The following is a 20111-nucleotide window of genomic DNA, read 5'->3' as shown; positions in this document are numbered from 1 at the left end:
GGGAGATAAACTATGAGGAGTAATATCGTTTTTATAAATACTGAACTGCCATTAATGTAATTTTAGCCTACAACATTTATTTTGTGCACTGACTTTGGCTTAAATTTTTTTAAAGATTGATAAGAACTGTGCTTCTTTGATAATTAACATGGCTTAACTTCCAGTAATGCTGCTTAAGAGTGATGTTCCTTTCACTCTGTTAGTCATTACTAAGAGCTGGGCGCAAAAAAGTGGAAGGTCTGGAAATGTCTTATCAAAGGTTGTTTTTACTTTTGAATGGCTATCTAAAACCAACTGGTTAACCACTTGTTTACAATTCGGACAGCATTTTTTATGGCCCTATTTATGGGATTTACGTGTAGAGTTTTAAACTTGGACGGGAACACAGATTCTGCTTTAATGTATGCTAAAGTAGAACCCCACGTAGTAGCTCTATCTTCAAAAAATCCGCAAGTTAATAAATAGCCCAATGTTAATGCACATTGGATTACCAGTATCGACCAGGGAAAATGATTTAACACCAAGATATTCATTCCATAGTGGGATGGTGGCAAATAATTTGAAAAACAATCAGTCCTAAATGCGCAGTAAAATATATAATAAGCTCTTTCAATGTGTGTATTGCATTTAAAATACTCGCAGCTATCCTGTAAGGCTAGGCCTACTGATATTTTTAGCGCAGGCTAAAGAACAGTAGCTATTTGATCTAGCTAATAGGAAATACAGTGTTAAATCAAGTTTTACGTGTTGAATGCCAACATTTAAACGATAGCAGCCACTGTGTTATTTATTGTTTATTGAATATGAATAATCCAGATATACAAAATAATTTAGTTCGTAATCATGTTCTTGTTCCGTAAGGCCGCGTATAACGTAAATTATTTAGTTCACTGAAATCCAATACCATATATTTTTGGTGCACCGTGCTCTTGAAAGAGCTCTACGACGGGATTTCATGCCCATCGCTAAGTCTAGTAGTAAACTGAAAAGCAGAAAAGCCGGTCCTCGCCAAGCCGCAGTATAATCCAGTCCGGGATTTCGTGTTGTTTTTAAGTTTCACCTCTGAGAGTGTGTGCGTCCGGTGTGAAGCTTGCTCCTTTGTGTGCTTTTGTCTGCTTGCGGTACGGCGTGCGCCTCGGGTGAAACATTCGCAAGGAGCACACAAATATAAACTGTTTTGTTTCGGGAAGGTGAAACATATTTTTGATTCTAAAACGAAGGGCTGGCTTTAGATTGGCGAAATAATGTCCGTGAGCATCGAATCTGGATTTTCCAGTGAAGAGGTTCTTAATATTCGCTTCCCACTTCACCGGGCGTGCAGGGATGGAGACATCGGCGCCTTGTGTTCGCTCCTCCAGTGCATCACAAACCAGGCAGACCTCGCCGCAGAAGATTCCTTCTACGGATGGACACCTATTCACTGGGCAGCGCATTTCGGAAAGGTAGCCAATGTCGCCAGTTTTCGTAGGACATAGTAAATTTGAAGCTAAGCAACGAAGATGGCTTGCTAGTTGGTGGTGTAGTTAATCGAATGCCGAATCAAATGTGGTTCAGCCGCCATCATAACGGATATGATTTATACAAAGTAAAAAAGAAAGTTTACAAGTAAACCGTGTTACTGGGTTATTCATTGCGCGCTGCCATTACACCTTTTATTGTCTAGCTTTCAAATGGGCTACATTAAATAAATTAAAATAAATTTAATTTGATAGTACAAATTGTACCGTACTCTACGTAACAGTGTTTGGCTATTTAGTTGGCCAATGGCATTGTTTCAACAAACAAGTTAGATAGAAACCGAACTTCATTACCGTGTGATAATTATTGGGTAGCTCACTTATGATAGCTAGCAACCAGTTAGCCGCGATTACTGTCGTATGTAGCTAGCTGGGAAAGCGCAGACATTAATCTCTGTTTGATTAGTGACGCAAAATGTAGCAAGCGGCTGTGAATGGGCTGCCATTTCATTAGTTTACTATTTTGGAATCATTACTCGTTAGCTTTAAATAATGTAGCTTTTCACCCTACATTGTGTGAATTATTAACAACATTTGCTTGTTTATACGTTTTATTGTTTATACTGTGGTATGTATGTATAATGCACACAAAGAAAATATGCACTTTATCTTAGTTGGATGTGATGGGGACATATTGTTATTTTTGTAACCAATACCAAACTTGGCAATTACTGAAAGTATTTTTTATTTTTTTGGATTTAAGAAGATCAGCCAGCTGTCTGGCTTCAGTAATTACTGTCGAGTGCTTGTGGCCGTTGGCGTGGTCTTTTGCCTATTGGCTGGGTGAGAACCAATGAGAAGCAACCCGCCAAAATCTCAGTTGAAAAACGCAGGTGAGCTCTTCGAGTTTGAGAGGACCGCGAGCCACGGTATTCAGCCTCCTATACACCTGCGCATGGCCTTAGTTATTCTATTGAGTAATTAAGATGGGCGGTTTAAAAAAAACAAGAGCATACAGGCCTGTCTACACTGTACGTGGATTATAATGCGTTTTTTACGCGCAGCTAGACGCTTGGTCTACCCTTCGCAAATATTTCGATAATAGTTCAGTTTGGTGGGCAAATGAGCCCTTTATACTTGTTAAAGATGACAGCATCGACACACCTGTAATGGCATGACTGACACTGGAAATATTCATATTAAGTGTCAGTCTTTAGTGGCAGACGTTGTACTACTATTGAGTTATTGCCAGAATTGTAACTGTCAGATTTCCTTTGTTAAGCAGACATGTTCTGAACAGTAACAATAAAATAGAACTGCAGCAGGCTTGTGAAGCTTAAGTATGAAAAGGTGAATTCTTTGTAATTAAAAACTGGTTTTACTGGTTACTGTTACTTTCTGTATAGTTTTAAATAACTGTAGATTAATAAATCATTCCCTCCACCCAGAGCAGTTGGTTTTTATGACTATAGACTATGGTAGCCTGATATTGCTTGTATATATGTGCCACTACAAATGTGGGCCTATTTTGGAAATATTTTAACTTAAAGCAGTCAGTCAGTTGGTTGGTGAAGTAGAAGTCAGGTTGAATTCTAGCTTTTGAATCCCATGAAGATGGTGGGAAATCTCTTAAATGCAGCACATTTTTTTACATTTGAAATGAATATGTACATTGAGCAGAAACTTGTCATAGGCTTTTCCAAGTGCAAGGTGTTCAGCTTCAGGGTTAAGTGAAGATGGGCAGCATTTTGTGTCTTGGAGGCACTTTGTGTTATAGCTTGCGCTAGTCAGCTTGTGCAGGCATGGTGCTGATGTCCTGTCGGAGTTTTTCCCTTAAAGGTGAAGTTAGCGGTTGTTCAGGCAGCCCGCGGGATTGCAGTGGCGGTAACTGACAGTAACAGAGGTGCACTGTGCACGCCATGTTTCATGGAGCACAGTAGCCTGTTTCATTAGCAGGGAGAAAGGGCAGTTTCTTCTAACCGCTGAGTGTGCGTTTTCCTCCAGGCATCTGGCTGCTGGCGAGTCCACGGGCTAGAGAGAGAGCGCAAGTGAGAATGAGTGGTCGGGCTGGTCTGGCCAAGCTTTCCATGGTGTTCTGTCTGGAGAAAGTCGTCCAAGCCGCAGAAGGGGTTGCTGCGGTAACAGGAAAACTATGAGCAGGAGGACCGAACAGCTGTAGGCCACAGCTGCTGGTTTGGCAGTGGGTGTGTCATTGTTGCATTTCCTTCCTGGGTCCTCTGTTTGCTTTATCTTTAAGATGGGCAGCGTGGGACTCGTCTCCTCTCACGTACATGCGCCTGGCCCCAGCGTGAGTTCTGGTGTTTTCGTGCTTCAGTGAAGCCTGTGGGCTAGATGCCACCTTTGCCTGACAAACAACTGGCACATGTTTTCCAGCCTGTAGCTTCTGGGTGGTCGCTTTTCTATTTATATGATGTTGTGCTTTGGCTGCCAACGAACGGTAATTTGGCAGATGCGCATCGAGTCTAAAAGGAACAGTCCCTGATCATTTGCATCGTGTTATTCAAAATGATGGTGCATATAAACAGGTGAGGACCTAATGTCCCTAGTTTGAATGCTCTGACTCCAATTGGGTTAAACTGGCTTCCAGCAAAATGTTGCCGTTCTCTACAATTGGCCACATGCAGTGTGCAGAGTCTAAGATTGCATTTTCAACAGGTTTAAATTCACCCTTGCTGCCCTGGAGTTCCTTCCACATTGTAGTTCTAAAAGTGCTTCTACCTTTTTAAAAAGTACATCTGTGTTGTACCAGTGTAGCTAACCGCAGGCCTTTAAACTGTCCGAAGGATGGTCTATACAATTGGCATACATCTTTGAAATTAAAAATCCATGTCTCAGTGCTTCCTTATCAGTCTGTTCTTCTGGTGTGATGGTAGCTGGCTCCTGAGTGGTGAGGACTTGGCCCTTCCTGTCTGTAATGACTGGCTGTAAAGGTGTTTACTGTTCAATCGGGGAATGATTTTATGTGCTTACTTGCTTAAATCTGGGCTGTTTCACTCTACTCAATAGGAGATTGCTGGTGTTCATGGGAAATTGAGTTTTCCTGTTGCTCTACCAGACCCTTTTCCCATCAGCAGAGAGAGAGGGGGAGAGACAGGGTTTGCGCGTTTGTGTGGTGGAGTGCACTTCTGCCAGTAAAACATTGCTTCAGCGAGACATGGCCGGAGTCTTTGTTCCACCCTCCCCTTATTTGTGGTTTATATTGGAACGTGCGCGAGTGGAGGAGTGGCTGTAATTTGATCGCGTTTGGAGCTGGATGCGTGGGCTGGCTTCAGCTGGCGTGGCCTAATTTTCTTTTTCTTTTTTTTAAAATGAGGAACTGTTTTTACAGTACAGGGCGGGTTCATTCATTACAGGGAAACGCTGATATAAATCATTAATCTTCAGATTTATTGTCTAGTTACCGTCCTTTGCTTCACAGCCTTTTGTGTAGCTGTTTATCCTCCTCTTGCCTCTCCAGCTGGCAACAAGGGAATTTTTTTAATTCCACGGAATGGATTCACGGTTATGGAGTGTGCGCCCTGAGGTGAATTGACAACCTGTCCAGGGTGTATTCCTGCCTTTCACCCAATGCATGCTGGGATAGGCTCCAGTTCCTCCCGTGACCCTGACCAGGAATAAGAGGGTATAGATGATGGATGGATGGATTTCACGGTTGTGCCTTGTGAAATATTTGCTTGACCTGGCGCTTTCTGATGATGTAATGCCTCCCCCCACCCCCCTCTGCCTTCGCAGCTGGAGTGCATGGTTCGCCTGGTGCAGGTGGGCTGTGGCGTGAATGCCGTGACGTCCAAGTTCGCCCAGACGCCCACGCACATCGCTGCTTTTGGAGGCCACCCCGAGTGCCTGCTCTGGCTGCTGGCTGCCGGGGCTGACATCAACAGGCAGGTGAGTGACATGCGGCTCTGCTTTTGTGTGTGTGTGTGTGTGTGTGTCTGTGTCTGTGTGCACATTCAAAATGCAATACTTTTAAGGTTTCTTGTTCCGTTTATTATTCTACTCATGATTTCCTCAACCATCTCTGTGAGCCCCGCCCCACCCATCGACCCTGCTGGTGAAATGGCTGTGGCACAGTGGATGCACTCATCCAATTAAAGAGGATCATCCTGGCTTTGAAAGACGTGCTCCGCGCCACCGTGCCACAGCAGGGGAAGCCGGCCGCATTAGCGACCAAGCACTTTACCGCTAGCCGCTCAGCTGCAGAAGCGCTGGATTAATGCAGGAGAAGCTTGTCTGAGCCCAGGATCTCAGGGCCATGCATCAGACAAATTCTGCGCCCTCCCAAAGTTCAGACAGGGAATGCTCACCCCCGTCTCTGCATTTAATATGGTCTGTTGAGGACCCCACCCCCCCACCCCCCACCCCTCCTCCGCAGCTCTAATGGCTCTGCACCGCTCTGTTCAAATGCTCAAACAGTATTCAGGGATTTCCCTGCATGGAGGAAGCGGGGGAAAAAAGACGAAAAAAAAATTATTATAGTAAGAATATGATTTATTTGGCAGCACAATGGAGGGGGAGGGAGAGGGAGATCAGTAACACAAAGAGCCCAGATGAATGGGCACTGTGGGCCGGCCTATCGCGTGCAGGGACACTTGGCTTGCTTGTGTTGCCACCCACTGATTAGAGCTGTGAAGGTGCTGGGAGCAAGCAAAGGCAGACGAAGTCCCGTTGTGTTCTTTAATCAATGATGCCTTATTAGGACACGTGTTCCATCGTTTTGAGTCGGAGGTCGCAACGGCTTGTTCGTACAGAGACATCGTTTTTGTCAGGCTGGACACAGGCAGTTTTTTTTTTTTTTTTTTGGTGGTTCTCCTCTTCACGACCAAGTATAATACCCAAAATGTGTTTCTAGGTCAGAGCAACCCAAAATGATGGAGCAGGTCATGCCATACTTTATCCAAAATGTTGGATTGCATTTTTAATAAGTGGGATGATAGCCTGTGGACTATGACAGACTGGAATATGGCATAAGGTAAATTTAGCAATTTTATTACATTTTTTTACCGAATGATATTCAATATGACTTTAATGAACTCTGGGGAGTGCCAAAGACCCTTTTCTTGGCAGGAAAACCTTTCGTTGTTTCTCCCACTTTTACTGTGGTGTTTTTTTCACACTAACGATTTGACCGGACATTTGCTAGCTCGGTTGAATTTAACTGCGTTCAGTGACTCCTCGCTGAAATTGGTCGCAAGCTTCTTTTTTTTTATAATGCAATCTGAAATAATTCTCGCCAATGACAAACTGGAAATGTGGACTCAAAGACTGGGCACCTAAGGTGGCGAACGACAGGGGCCAGGAAAAAACTTGTTCCCTTCTTTATTCCTGCTGAATGTTTTCAGCGGTCTGAAGGGGAATGGAGGCCAGGCATTGGTGACTCAGCGAGGGGTGGGGGGGTGGGGAGTGTATTGGCTCCCTGCCATGGCTGAGCCTGCTCTCAGGGACGGTGAAGAGGGATTGCATGGGCTCTAATCATGCAGGATGACCTACATTCCAGTCCAGGCTGAAGGAGATTCCACCCTCCCCTCCTCCCCTCCTGTGCAGTGCCGTCTGTAATGACGCAGGAGTTTTCGGGGTGGGGGGGGGGGTGGAATGCTTCTTTTACAGTGTGACCCTGTGTGCCCAGCGGTCAGGGCATCTGCTCAGAACTGCAGCTGGGATGGCGGCACCCGGCTGACCTCTGAACGAGGAACCCGCGGCGGTCGCAGGCGCGGCTCATTTCATTTCCTCTCCCCTGAAGTGCCGCGCGCCGACAGGTTGTTTACGCGCGCGTGCGATGCCTTCTCGTTGCAGGACTATGTGGGTGAGACGCCCATTCACAAGGCAGCCCGGGCAGGCAGCATGGACTGCGTTAGAGCTCTGCTGTTACAGGGAGCCAAAGCTGAGTAAGTCCTGTTCACACAGCCCTCAGTAACTGCTACCAGGGGGGAACTCTGCCAAAAACCCCTTTCTCATGTGTTCCTCTTTACCTGTCGAACGCTCGGTGTCCGTGTTCTCCTTTTCTGCTGGCTCGGAAACCAAGATGCTTCCAGTACTGGCCGCGAGGCAGTTACTCAACTAATCTGTTGAAATCTAGTAGGATTTTTGGTTTATTTGTTAAAACTGGGAACAGGGCCTCTAATCTCAAATACATCTTGCAACAGCAGTGGAGCAGTTTCTACTGAAGAGAAGGATGTGGTGGTTAACATTACTTTGTGAGGAGGGGGGTACAGTTATTGGCAGCTTCCTATTGGATAAATGCAGAAGTAGTACAGTCAGTGAATTTGGGAGCCAGCATTGTTTAAATGGCTCTGAATTGCCACAAGGACGAATTTGTTTAGCTTCTCAGAAGGTGGTGATAATTATGATTTTTTTTGTTAGAACAATGGTAGAACAGAGGTTTAAAGTTCCTTGGTTAATGGTCAGAATCTAAAGTTGTAAATGGCTTTGGTGCCATCGGCTGATCATTTAGGAATTGGATGCATCTTCGTTCCAAGCTACCAGATCAGATTTTTGTACCATGGCTATCGAGCATTTTATCGGTTAAAAGAATGAACACACCATGTGACAGGTTTTTGGTAGAGTTCCCCTTTAAAAAAAAAAAAAAAGTTAACTGTTTTGGAAGGAGAATTAACCCAGCCTTCTAACGTTCATTTTGTGTAAGTATGTGCTAAATATGTTAAATGCTTTATTATATTTAATAAATGGTATTCTGCATGACTATGTGGAAAAGTTGACCTTTTTTTGTTGCTTTTATTATGTTTTGATAGCTGGAATGGGCGAAATGCACATTTCTTCATTTCTATTCCCCTCTCAAAGATGCCAGAATTGTCCTCACCTCTGAGGTCTTCCAGGAGGAGCTGAATTTCAGTTGCCTGGCTAATGCCCTGGCAAGTAATTGGCCGAAAAGAGAAATCTGGTCCCATTTACCCTCTTGGGGGGGGCGGTGCTTTGGCCCTGCGAACAGCCTCCAGGTCTCTGTTCAGTGTGGGCGGTGCAGAGGCACAGCAGGCAGTGGTCATGGGTATGGCTGTCCTCCAGTCCAGGGAAGCAGGAAGTGGCGCTTGATTTTCACTAACAGCACTTTGCGAAGCCACATGTGGGCGGAGTCAACCTGTTATTTAGTGGCTTGCTAATTTGAACAAATCCCAGCCTTTTTGCTGTGGAGATTCTTTTTATTTGTTCATTTGAGCCAGTTGCCGGTGGCACACGGCAGCTCTTCTCATCCTAGGCCTCGCAAAGTTTCCTGTACAAACGAACCACCTGCTGGCTGACTGTTGTGAAGTCGGTTGTAGAGATTTCCACAATTCGTGTATTTGGATCTGGCAGCAGTGTAGCGAAATTCTGAATGGTTAAAAAATCTCTGATATTTTCTCATACTTTTTGACCCTTCTTTTGGGTAGGAGAGAATTTCTGTAGACTGCTGTCATTAGCTTATTAAAATAACAGCTTCATTGCTGAAAGAGTTTTGTCAAGCCTGGGGTCCTTCACTTCAAACAGCTAGCTGCTGGTTCAGAGCACCTGGAGGTGCAGTCATACCTTTTCTCTTCACTGACTGAGGTTTCCTTCCCTCCTCCTGGGCGCAGCACTGAAAGCGAACGATAGCCAAAATGGTGGCGCATGCCACTGCAGTGTCGTAACAAGCCTGCGTCTGTAAGATCGTGTGCAGGCAGGTTTCTGCAAAGACATGCAGCCCTGCACCAGGCGAAAAGCATTTGGCATACCTGAGATTAAGTGGAAGTAAAAAAAAAAAAAAATATATATATAAAATGAAAAGCTCTTGTAATGTGCGGTCCATGTAAGGAATCCTGGTGCAGGAGCTGCAAGACCAATCTGTCCCTCTGATCGTGGGAGAGGTCTTGTTACTGCACTGCAGCGCTGTTGCCCTCACCCCATATACACGTCCTCCATGGGAGTAAATGGGTTTCAGATGTCATTAGAAAAAAATAAAATAAAAACATGCCTGCACACGTTTGTGCTTGCCAGTTGGGGATAAAGGCGACTCTGTGGAAGGATAGACTGGTGCGGTCCCGCAGATGAGCATGGGTGATATCATGCCCCCCTGCCCTTTGGCAGAATTGGAACGGTGCTGTTGATTTTGGATATGAGATGCGAAGGAATACACTCCCTGCACACAGCCCTGCACACAGTTTCAGCCAGTTACTCTTTCAGCCCTATGTTAGGTGCTAGTTTTATTTTGCCATTTATATTTGTGAGTGTAGTGGTCAGTTGTATAGGTCAAATTATAGTCTGTTTATTCAATCTGTAGGTTTTTTGTGGCATTTTGACTCGGTGTGAAAGTTCTGAAAGAGGGCTTGTGGCCCTGTTACAAAATTACATTCTGCAGATCCAGATCAGTATTGGTGTCTGTACTCTTAAAGAAAGTTTAAAAACAAAACAAACAGCATCAGTTGCAGCCCTTTGGTTTCCTTGCTGTGGTATGTTATGGAGATAGACCTCTAAGTAATATTATTCATATATAACTGTTATATTCATATAATTTGTCTTCATATAATAAACCTCCATTTGCTGTTGAATGGACTAGATCAGGGAAGTATTATGGAGATTGCCTTCGCCTCAGATTAAACGCCTGACCCTGAGCCACACATTCAGCTAGCTACACATTTGGCTGTGTGAAATTGCAACAAATTGTACATCTAGAGCAAGCATTCATAAACCTTTTAGCGTTAAACTCCTCCGTTGGGTGAAACTGTGGGCTGGGCTACGTACGCATTTGGACTGTTTAGCGGAAGTGCTTACCATGAAATGTTCCAAGTCGTGCAAAAAAAATAAAGTTTCCGAAACCATGGAATGCCTGGCCACATCTCTTCAGGAAGCAGTTGATTGAAGGGGAGCGGTGGGTGTAAATATCCACTTCCTGTGTCATCTGTGGGGCCGCACCAGTGTTTCCTGTCTCGGGCTGATCGTCACACTGACCTGAGAGCAGTTTGAATGGCTCGTGTGGGCTGGAAGGCTGGTATCCGTAATGCCTCTGAGTTTGAGGCAGAGGAACTATGGTTGGGTTTTAATGCCATATGTGTACTCCTGTTTCTGTACTTTAGAATAACACAAGACCTCACCCGTGAACTTGACAGGCCCTTTGTCTTCCTAGTTTAAAAGGTGAAATTTTAAATACGAGTTGCCAAAGGTGAGAGGGAAGGGGGTTATTTTTGTATGTGATTCTGCTGTGCTATATAAGTTTCTTCCTGCAAAACTGCTCCCCCTCCCCAGACAGTCATTTTCTGTGAGGCTCAGACACTGGGGTAGCACCAGGGTTGCTACATACAGACTGGTAGTCTGAGATCACTTGGCCCCGTTTCCCTGCTGGTTCAACTGAGCCGTGCTCTGCACTTCCTTTTTATGCCACACGAGGCGCTGTCACATGCCATCACAAATCATAAATGAGGGCACCTGTCACAGAAAAATCATCCGACAGCTGTGACTGTAGCATAACAATCCCTGGAGAGCCTGACTTCAGGCACAGCTAGAACATAAATTATGCATCCGAGCATCTGCATTTTCCCCCCTTATTTGGTGGAGTTGTTGTGTGTGGGGGGTTTTGCTTTTTCCTTGGAAGTGTGCTAGTGCTGATTCAAAGCAACTTCCTGTTGGACATAAATGCCTTTCCTCTGAGATGCTCTTATGATTGTCACCATCAGACTTTTCTTTTACTAAAGGGTGGTTGTTCACAGAACTGATCACAGTAAATGGATCACTTCTGTAGGCCTTCCATTCACCAGATCCTCTCAGTAAATCAGTTTGGATTTGTAGAAAGTGATGAAAATGATTCAACTTTAGTTAAGTTTTATCCTTTACAAATTGAATGTCTGTTACTGGGTTTGTTTTGGAACCACCCAGACTTTCTGGATTTTACAGGTGGGTGCAGTTAATCTTAGTTTCCAGTTCAACTGACTGCTGTCCCAACATGTTAGTGAAAGGTTTGCATATTTCCCACATTATTATTTTAAACATGCCTTTCATGTTCTGGATTGCCAATCTTTATTTGTCTTTTACAGTGCTGGGTAATAGCAGGACATGTAGTTCTGGCAATATTGCAGAGATACTCCTACATGTTGAGCAATATGTTTTCCATATTTCTGCATACCTTCATTTTAATACAGTACACCTCTACAATGGACTAAACCCTGGCAGAGAGAGACTTGCTAATGACATGCAGATACCAAACAAATGGGGCTGAGGCTTGGTGGGGAACAGGGCTGTCACCGAAAACACATGGCATTGAAACCCACCATGGAACCATTGTTACTGAGAATGCCCACCCACTGACATTAAACTGTTCTTATGTCTGCTTTTGAAGTGATGAAATGTGCATTTGGTCCTTTGATAATTTGATAATTGTCTTCATTACTTATGTATTTAAGGGTTTTCTCAGTCATGATTCTGCTCGTAAAGTTGATGTTAAAGCATGTTTTTAAAAAAAAAAAAAGTATTTTGTCACTTGTTGTTTCCTTTGACAGCTGTAATGGCTACATTATTGCTTTCTGGAAGCCACTAAACTCCTAGTATTAGAGTCCATGCACAGAGAAGTAGAGAAGTTAGTAAAGGAAATGATGCTCATGACTTAATTCTTTATTTTATTTTAATATTTATTAAATTTGTCAGATTAAAAATGACACTAAGACCAAAATACTATAAAGTAGGCTAATACATTGAACTACTTAAAGCTGATAGAGGAAGGATATTTCTGGCTGCTATAGAGTGACACTTCTCGCCGCTCACATTGAGGGCAACCTTAACAGGTAACTTTTGAACTTTAAAATTTTAAATCCAGTTCCCTTCCTATTAATGTTAGATTAAGGAAATTAATCGGTGAGTCAAAACCTCGGCCAGCTTGTAAAGGTCATTATGACACGAGGCGCCTCATAATTTTAAGCATATTTTGCAGGTTCCAACCACACCCAACAGCCATTTCATGGGACATTTCCTGCTTATGTGCATTCTTGTCTGGTACTTCAGAGATCCTGTATCTCCAAGCCTAGCTGGGGAGGGGAAAGCCAAGCCTTTCCCATTTTTAAATGTAATCTTGGCTTAAGGGAAAAGGTGTTGTGTTCCTCCAATCATTATATTCATGATTATTAACTCAGTGGGTGTAGAGCTGGAACAGAATTCCTGAAGGTTTTTTTTTTATTTATTAAAATGGACCAGCGCATCAATTCTTATGAATTCATAGGTTTGATTTCTCTTATTGTGTCCTTGTGAGTTCAGACCAAACATTCACGTTTTAACATGAGATTGCTTTGCCACTAATTTTTTAAACAAATCAATACATAAATGATTTATTCCCCCAAGACTGAAAACAAAAAAAAATCCACATTTGTCAGTATTCAGAGAGGAAAAGAATCCTGTGTAAAATAAACAGGAATTGTTCATCTTAACTGTCCTACCTTTAGGTAAGGGAAACTAGAGATTTATTTAAGAAGTCTTTAAGCATTTGGGTTAAAGTGGTGTTCATTTGTCTGAGTAATCCAGTCTTTGGAACCACTGACTTTAAAAACCAATTAAAATTTGGTTATTAGTATCCAGAAGAAAACTTGACGGGCTTCTTTTTAAGCTCTGAAAACAAGCAGTGACATGACTCCTGAATAAAGGTATTTTGTAATGCATATGGTTAGACACTCCTTGGACCGACATGCCTGTATTTGGCACGCTATGCTAGTCAAATAATGTAGCTGGCAGCAGTCCTTTCCCTAGGGAAGGTTTTATCAAGTACTTTATTTTCCTTTAAAGGAGGAAAAACATGAAATGACAATGTGCTGAACATTGATTGGCTGTAGGACTACAGAAGAGGCTGGGCCTTGCTTATTTATTCATAGTCTTTCCGGCTGTTTCTGTATTCTTGTTTCACCCAAACTGCTCCAGGAATTCTGATCTCTGAAGTACCAGGCAGCGAATGCATGTTTAGTGATTTCACAGAATGCACAAATGACCTGCCTTCAAAGCCCAAGCTATCAAATTGAACTTGCAACTAATCTAACTTATTTTTATTTCATATTTTTAAAAAGCCACGTCCAAAAACTGTAGTCAAATTTAAGAAAACTAATAGGCCTCAAATTTTTTAAAATTAAAAATAGATATATTTAAAATGCAATTAAACAAAAACTGTACTCATTTATAGGCCTAGATTCAAATGGCATTCTAGCCAGAAGGTTAATGGGTGAAGTTGTGGGATTAATTTGAACACAGATCTGTATTGGCGTGGACATTACCGAATAAGCTTGCAACTATTTCCAAAATAGTTTCCTCTCTTGATTTCCAATGGTAATTGGCTCATACTGGTTGGGATTAAATTTTTAAATAAGATGCTCTTGATCCTGCATTCAACACCATTTTCAGAGACCGATGCTGTAGCCTCCATTTAATCATCAGATTTATGGAGTTACTCCGGCGGACGGAGTGTGGCACAGTGGGTAAGGAACTGGGCTTGTAACCGAAAGGTCGCCGGTTCGATTCCCGGGTAAGGACACTGCCGTTGTACCCTTGAGCAAGGTACTTAACCTGCATTGCTTCAGTATATATATCCAGCTGTATAAATGGATACAATGTAAAATGCTATGTAAAAAGTTGTGTAAGTCGCTCTGGATAAGAGCGTCTGCTAAATGCCTGTAATGTAATGTAATGTAATACCAAAGACAAACCGATTTGCCTCCATTCTGTCGCACTGAAGTTGCTGAGGAGTCTTGCTTTATCAGCGCAACTGGCTGACCAGCTCAACTTCTGGCCTGCTGTTAGCAGCAGGTGCTCTTGGGGAAAACCAGCGCACTCCTAGCCGCTCAGAGGAGGCAACTTCAGAATGAGGACATTTACCGACACTAACGCTGACCCTCTTTCTGATGGTCACGGTCATCATTCCTGCAGTGCCTGGGGAGTTATCAGCTGTCGTGGAGGGGGTGATGGTAAACAGGCCTGGCACTAATGTGCATGATTCTCAAAATAAATCCGTAAAAGAGCAATCAATTCCCTTGGCAGGGGTCGCCGTTGGTGGCGTGCCTCGTGACCCTTCCCATTTGTTTACAGTTTATCCACTGTAATGGATGGAGCAGCGATGGATGAGATGGAACCCCACATAGGGAATTCCATTATTTGATGCAAAAAAAAAAAAAAGGCTGTGATATTTAAACGATTCCTTTCCCCACCCCTGTTCCAGTTTGCAAGCCATGTGTTGCTGCTCATCAGTCTCTGACAGTGTGTGCAAAATAAAATGCATCTCAGTGATTTGGAAGGGTAGTCTATTTTGGTCACATTAATGGTGCTTTTAAAATAGACCTGTAATGTATTATCAGAAAGGCTAAATAAAAACTTAGATTGATAAAGTAATGATAAATTAATTAAATAAATGTAAAGATTGTTAGAATGAATGCCTTTATATATCCTAAAAAAGGAAGGGAGGGGCCAAACGTGACAAATATACTGTAACCTTAAGCATGGCGTGTACTAAAAGCAAAATGAGACTTATTTTCAGCTTAAGCCGCAGCCTGAATTTTACATTGCATAATGTCTGAACTTCAACCTTGATGTTTGATTTGAAATTCCTTGGTTTGAACATTAACTGCGAAGGAATGAAATGCAGCTGCTGGGCTCGGACTAAGACGCTCCTGATTCTCCCTGTCTCCCTCATGCTCTGGATTTTCTTCTGAAAAGTGCTTCACTTCATCTTGATGTGTTGGTACAACAGCTCATCTGTTGCGACCCTACTGGAACCCCCCACCCCATCACATTGATGGCCTCTTGGATTCTCTAGAATGACTCCTTCTACTTGGGATGCTTGTCTTCTTATGCATCTGAAGAAAGAAAAACAAGACTTGTGCACAACATTCTGAATACACAGCCTATAGCCCCTGGATGGATGGGAGAACTCTAGTCTATGGGCTATACATGGAATTGTTAGAATGGTAGAATTACCCTTGTCTAATTTAAATATGTTTTGAATAGTTATGTACCTCGATTTGATCCTTAAATTTGACCCAACCCAGTTTTCTGTCCTGGGTGTCAGTGTTCCATTCCAAGAGGGCCCATTGATGACCAGCATTTATTCTGGATTCTCTGACCCACACCTCCAATGGTGTGTTCTTCCTGATTTATTAGTTTTGCTTTCTATCTTACAAATGTCATGCCTCACGTAGACTTAAGAGCTTCCCCATCAAGATCACTAAGATTGAAACCTGCTGTTCCATTTCTGCTCATACAGCCCCCCCACCCTCCTGTACCTTTGGACCCAGGGTTATGCTTGACCTGAGAATTACAATCCTGTAAAAGTCCTTTGGTCTCTAGCAGATGGCAGAAGACTTTCAAGATGGAATCATCCTTAGTCTTGTGTTTTATAGCATAACCTTTGTTAGGCCACATGTTCAGATGACTGCAGCACTCTCATTACTGCCTGTACCTCTTCTTGTTTCTTTATGGCACCTTGTTGAAACTTGTAGGCTTCATCTGTTCAGCTTTATTGAGAGTCCTTTCACCACCACTACGGTCTGCCAGCAGCCAGCGTTTCATTTCTTTCTTGACATTAATTGGCAAGGAATTTTAAAACAAACATGGGTTCTTTTCCAAAAAAAAAAAACGTATATATAGGGTAAATTCTATTTATTTTTTATAAAGACATTCGGTAACATTTATCTTTTGTATTGAGGATTTGCGCTCATTTACAATAAACAAAAAAATAAAAGTAAAAAACAAAATCATTGCTGAGGAAAACCAGCCGGTGCATATTTTTATCAGAAATCTATTCAGCGTACAAAACATGATTAAAGTTTTTCATTTGCATAAAAAACAGGATAGTTTTTGTTAAATTTATTTAAATTTCATTTTTATTTATTTTTGTTCATGAGCTCTCTCCTCTGGCTGTTAGGTCTTGTAGATATTATAGGAAAGGTTTCAGAGTAGATAGCTTCAGATCAGTAGAGCAGTGCCTGAAATTGAAACTACAGGGCTTCTGACATTTAGTCATGGTTCTCAACTGTCTACATTTTATATTAGAAATGCTGCTTTTGTTTTGAATGTTACCTGCAGTGTTATTACTATTTTGCTTAAGATCTGTTTTGTTTTTTTTAATCTTGTCACCTTTTCCCTTATGAAAGTGACATCGTAATAAAGTGCTGCAGAAAAAATTTAACTGTTAAAAAAGAAAAAAATACACGTCTCAATGTTTTTCAGCTATTTAATTGGAAATGACTTGATTTTTTCAAGTAACCCCTGAAAGCGGGAGCATTCCAAATAGACACTGCTGACTCTGCCACACGTGCTTCAACGAAAACCGTACAGTTGTGGCATTGAGTGTTCTCAGTATCGCTTCGTATCTACACACTGGCAATCTGTTGAGGTATTTTCTTGCGGTGATTGGTTTTAATGCTAGGAATACAGTTCTAATTAGTCTTTGTTTTTTGTTTTGTTTTTTTTAGACCTGCATGCTTTGCTTATACCCTGATTTGATTTAAAACAGTTTCTGTATTTATTATTTTAAATTTTTTTCTTGTAACTTTATTTGTAAACTAACCATAGGAGTATCTCCCTAGCTCAGGTCTAATCAGAAAGTATTCAGTCACGATGTCAGATGTAAGCATGGGTCTACTATTTCTGAAGGTCATGTTTTAGCCAGAGAGAGACAGACACCTCAGGAGTTTAAAATGTGTATACAGAACTGAAAAGCAAAGCATTTCAGGAATTTAAAAAAATTAAATGCTTCCTTTTTAAAAACTTCAACTGAACCATGAAAAAACAAATGCTGCCTTTAACAGGAATTCATTTGGTAAATGTAGTTGTGGAAATGTTTTCAAAGCGCTTTCAAATCTAATTCAGAGTTGAATGGGCATGCCTATTATTCTCACATTTATAGGAAATAGCGGGTCTGCAAGGTTTTCAGAAGTGTTAAGTGAATCTTTGCCAAAAAGAGTTATTTGTTCTGTGATATGTGCAGATATTGTCCTGTGTAACCCATTTCCCCTACAGCCACTCTCCCTTTCACCCAACCCCCACTCCTCCATGCTGATTGGTTTTTTAGCCCCTGAGTACCGGATTTGGGTCAGACTTGCACCGACCTCAAAAGTGAACATTAAAGAACCAGGCACCAAAAAAAAAAAAAAAAAAAAATTAGACTAAATGCAGGGATGAGTCCCTTGTGGAGTGGGAGGGAGAAAGAGTGGTGTAGGTGTCTGTGGGGTGGGGGTTCAGTTTTGCTTCTTATAAGCGCTTGAATAGTGGTGAACCACATTTGACCACAGCTTTGTAACGAAGTGCACATGGTGGATATGGAAGGTGTTTAATAGACAGGGGAAAATATTTTCTGGGAATGTCTTTATGGTGGTCATCTTGGTCAGTGAGTCAACGTGGTACTTGCCCGAAACCTCTGCAACTTTCCTGCAGTGAAAGTCCACCAAGGGAGGGTTTCACTAGACTGCAAACCCTCATTCCCACTCCCCTGAAGATCCACCACTAAATTTCCTATTCTCATTGGCTCCCAAATTTTTTGTTTCTGAATGAGTCTGGGCGAGAGCTCACCTGTTAAACAAGTTACTGGTTTGTCTGTTGTAAAAGTAATCAGGATGAAAGACACATATTTGGCATCAGGTATTGTGATAAAATGCTCTCTGAATAAACTGTACAGAGCTTGTCGTCTTGCAACACTGACTGCTTGTCAGCAGTGCTTGGACTGACTTATTCCAAATTAGATCATTTCATCCCTCAGCACCTGGTTGATATCGCTGTGGGGCTGTCAAAAGCAGTCGTTTGTTTGAGATAATTGGGGTGATCAATGGTCTCTCTGTGGCACCAGCCAGTTGTTGCGGTTTAAAATGGTCTAGCAGGAAATAATGTTGACCAGTCCAAGCTGTGCTGAGAAGTAGCTGGCGCATTGTAAGCAGACAGGTCATGTGTAATTTATTCAGGGAACACTTCAAAGAAATGCCTGATATAACTTAGGTGTGATTCACCCAGGCTATTTTATTTATTTATTTTTTACTACTGATGGTTAACCAGGTCCTTGTTTAACAGATGGCCTCTCTCACCCTGAAATGGCTGATTTGGGGTTAGGTCTATATGGAGAACTTATTCCTTGGTAAATGTCCTGGACCAGGGATTGAGACTTATGCTCCAAACCATCCAACTGCAATGTCTTTGGATTTTACTCACAAAGATTCTATAAAGGAATGGTCGAATACCTAGTTTTTTATTTTATTTTTATTATTATTATTATTATTATTAAAAAAGCTTGACTATCTTTAATCAAATCTTCTTTACATTTGCCAAATGAAATGCCTCGCATCATCTGTCGTTTTCCTGGATGTTTTTTGTATCTTCTCAAGCTCTAATAAAACCCCAGGTGAATAACGTCCTTTAACACTGGTAGTATATCCCGGTCTCTTATGGAAAAGAATTGGTTAGGAAGTTACGTGTGCAGTTATGACTAAATATAATACCTGTTTTGACCAATTCTTTGTATAGTCCTTGTGGTTCAGTCCTGGAGGTTGACTCTGATTGGGCCAAGTTGTCACCATAACCGTTCCTTAGACTCCCCCCCCCCCCCCCCCCCATTCTGACATGCCACGGAAGGGCCTGTAATGGAGAAGTACTGATGCTGTGCAGATGCTGTAAATCTGATATTGCACTACTTGCATTTTGTTTTGAGGTACTTTTAAAAGAAAAGGTTTCTGGAATTTATTTATTTATTTTGCAGGGCCTGATTTTAACACCTATCCCCATGTTTTGAAACAATGTGCATACAGTATTGCTGCATTTATGTTGGAAATAAATGTTATAAATAAATGTAGTAATCCACAAAAACCATCAAACTGCATAACAAACTGAAGGGTCATTTGGCTTGTAGCCTTTTTCTGAAATATGGAGACAATTTATTTTTTAAATTTCCAGTGAACAAATTATTGAAGGTCATGGCTGTTTTGCTCTGTAATTGCTGAGGAAACTGCAGAGGAAGGAAAACCTGCAGCGATGAGATTTTCCTTTACGTAATGATTGAGCTGCACAATGACAACAGGAGAAAGGCATTCAGTGGCTGCTTAATGCTGCCAAAGAAGTTTTAACATGGTCAGCCTGAGAATTTAGACCAATTTTAGACCTTTTATACTTAGTTTAAAGTATGTACTCAAACTTATTCTTGTCATTTGGCTAAAGTGAACCTCATTTTGACACTTTACACGCAACAGGTTGCTTGCAACATGCTTATTGTTTTCCAGATTATAGCTAGTCATGATAGCTAGACTGTATCGAGTCTGACTGGTTGTACTGTTTGGCCCTTCCGTGGCATAATATAAGAATTTTCCTGAACTCTTGACTCTGGCTCCTGATAATCCCCTGTGATGTCACAAATGGGTTATTTGGATCAGAAAGACACCCCGCAACTCTGTCTACCCTCCCTAGTGGTGTAGTAAAATGGTGAAACCACTGTAAGATTGACTGTATTAGCTTTTTCAGGGGAATATTTAATGAATAGTGTTTCGTGGGCAATGAAATGCAATGTTTCCTGAAAGCTTTTTTTCCTCCCTTCCTTTGGTGTGGTCCCTGGAGGTGTGAAGAGTCCTTGTGATGCAGGCTAATTCAGCTCAATCTCTGGGCGGCGCAACAGTATGCACTTTAGGGCTTGATAGATGAAGTGACTGACTGAAGAAAAATTCCCCCTGCATAGATTAA

At 42.1% G+C, this 20111-nt stretch overlaps 1 protein-coding gene across 1 annotated transcript in view; it reads left to right on the top strand.

Annotated features, from left to right (window-relative positions):
• Positions 1-1067: 1067 nt before the first annotated feature.
• The window catches only part of LOC135250355 (ankyrin repeat domain-containing protein 10-like), a 33440-nt gene continuing 14396 nt past the window's right edge, over positions 1068-20111 (top strand). Inside the window, exons 1-3 of the mRNA XM_064326563.1 lie at positions 1068-1442; positions 5211-5363; positions 7269-7360. Of these exons, the coding sequence (XP_064182633.1) occupies positions 1245-1442; positions 5211-5363; positions 7269-7360 (443 nt within the window). The 5' untranslated portion in view covers positions 1068-1244. The remainder of the gene's footprint in view (positions 1443-5210; positions 5364-7268; positions 7361-20111) is intronic.

Source organism: Anguilla rostrata, chromosome 3 (genome assembly GCF_018555375.3).
Source record: "Anguilla rostrata isolate EN2019 chromosome 3, ASM1855537v3, whole genome shotgun sequence".
Lineage (NCBI taxonomy): Eukaryota > Metazoa > Chordata > Actinopteri > Anguilliformes > Anguillidae > Anguilla > Anguilla rostrata.
The sequence above is the reverse complement of the archived record's forward strand: the minus strand, read 5'-3'. Positions and strand labels throughout refer to the sequence as shown.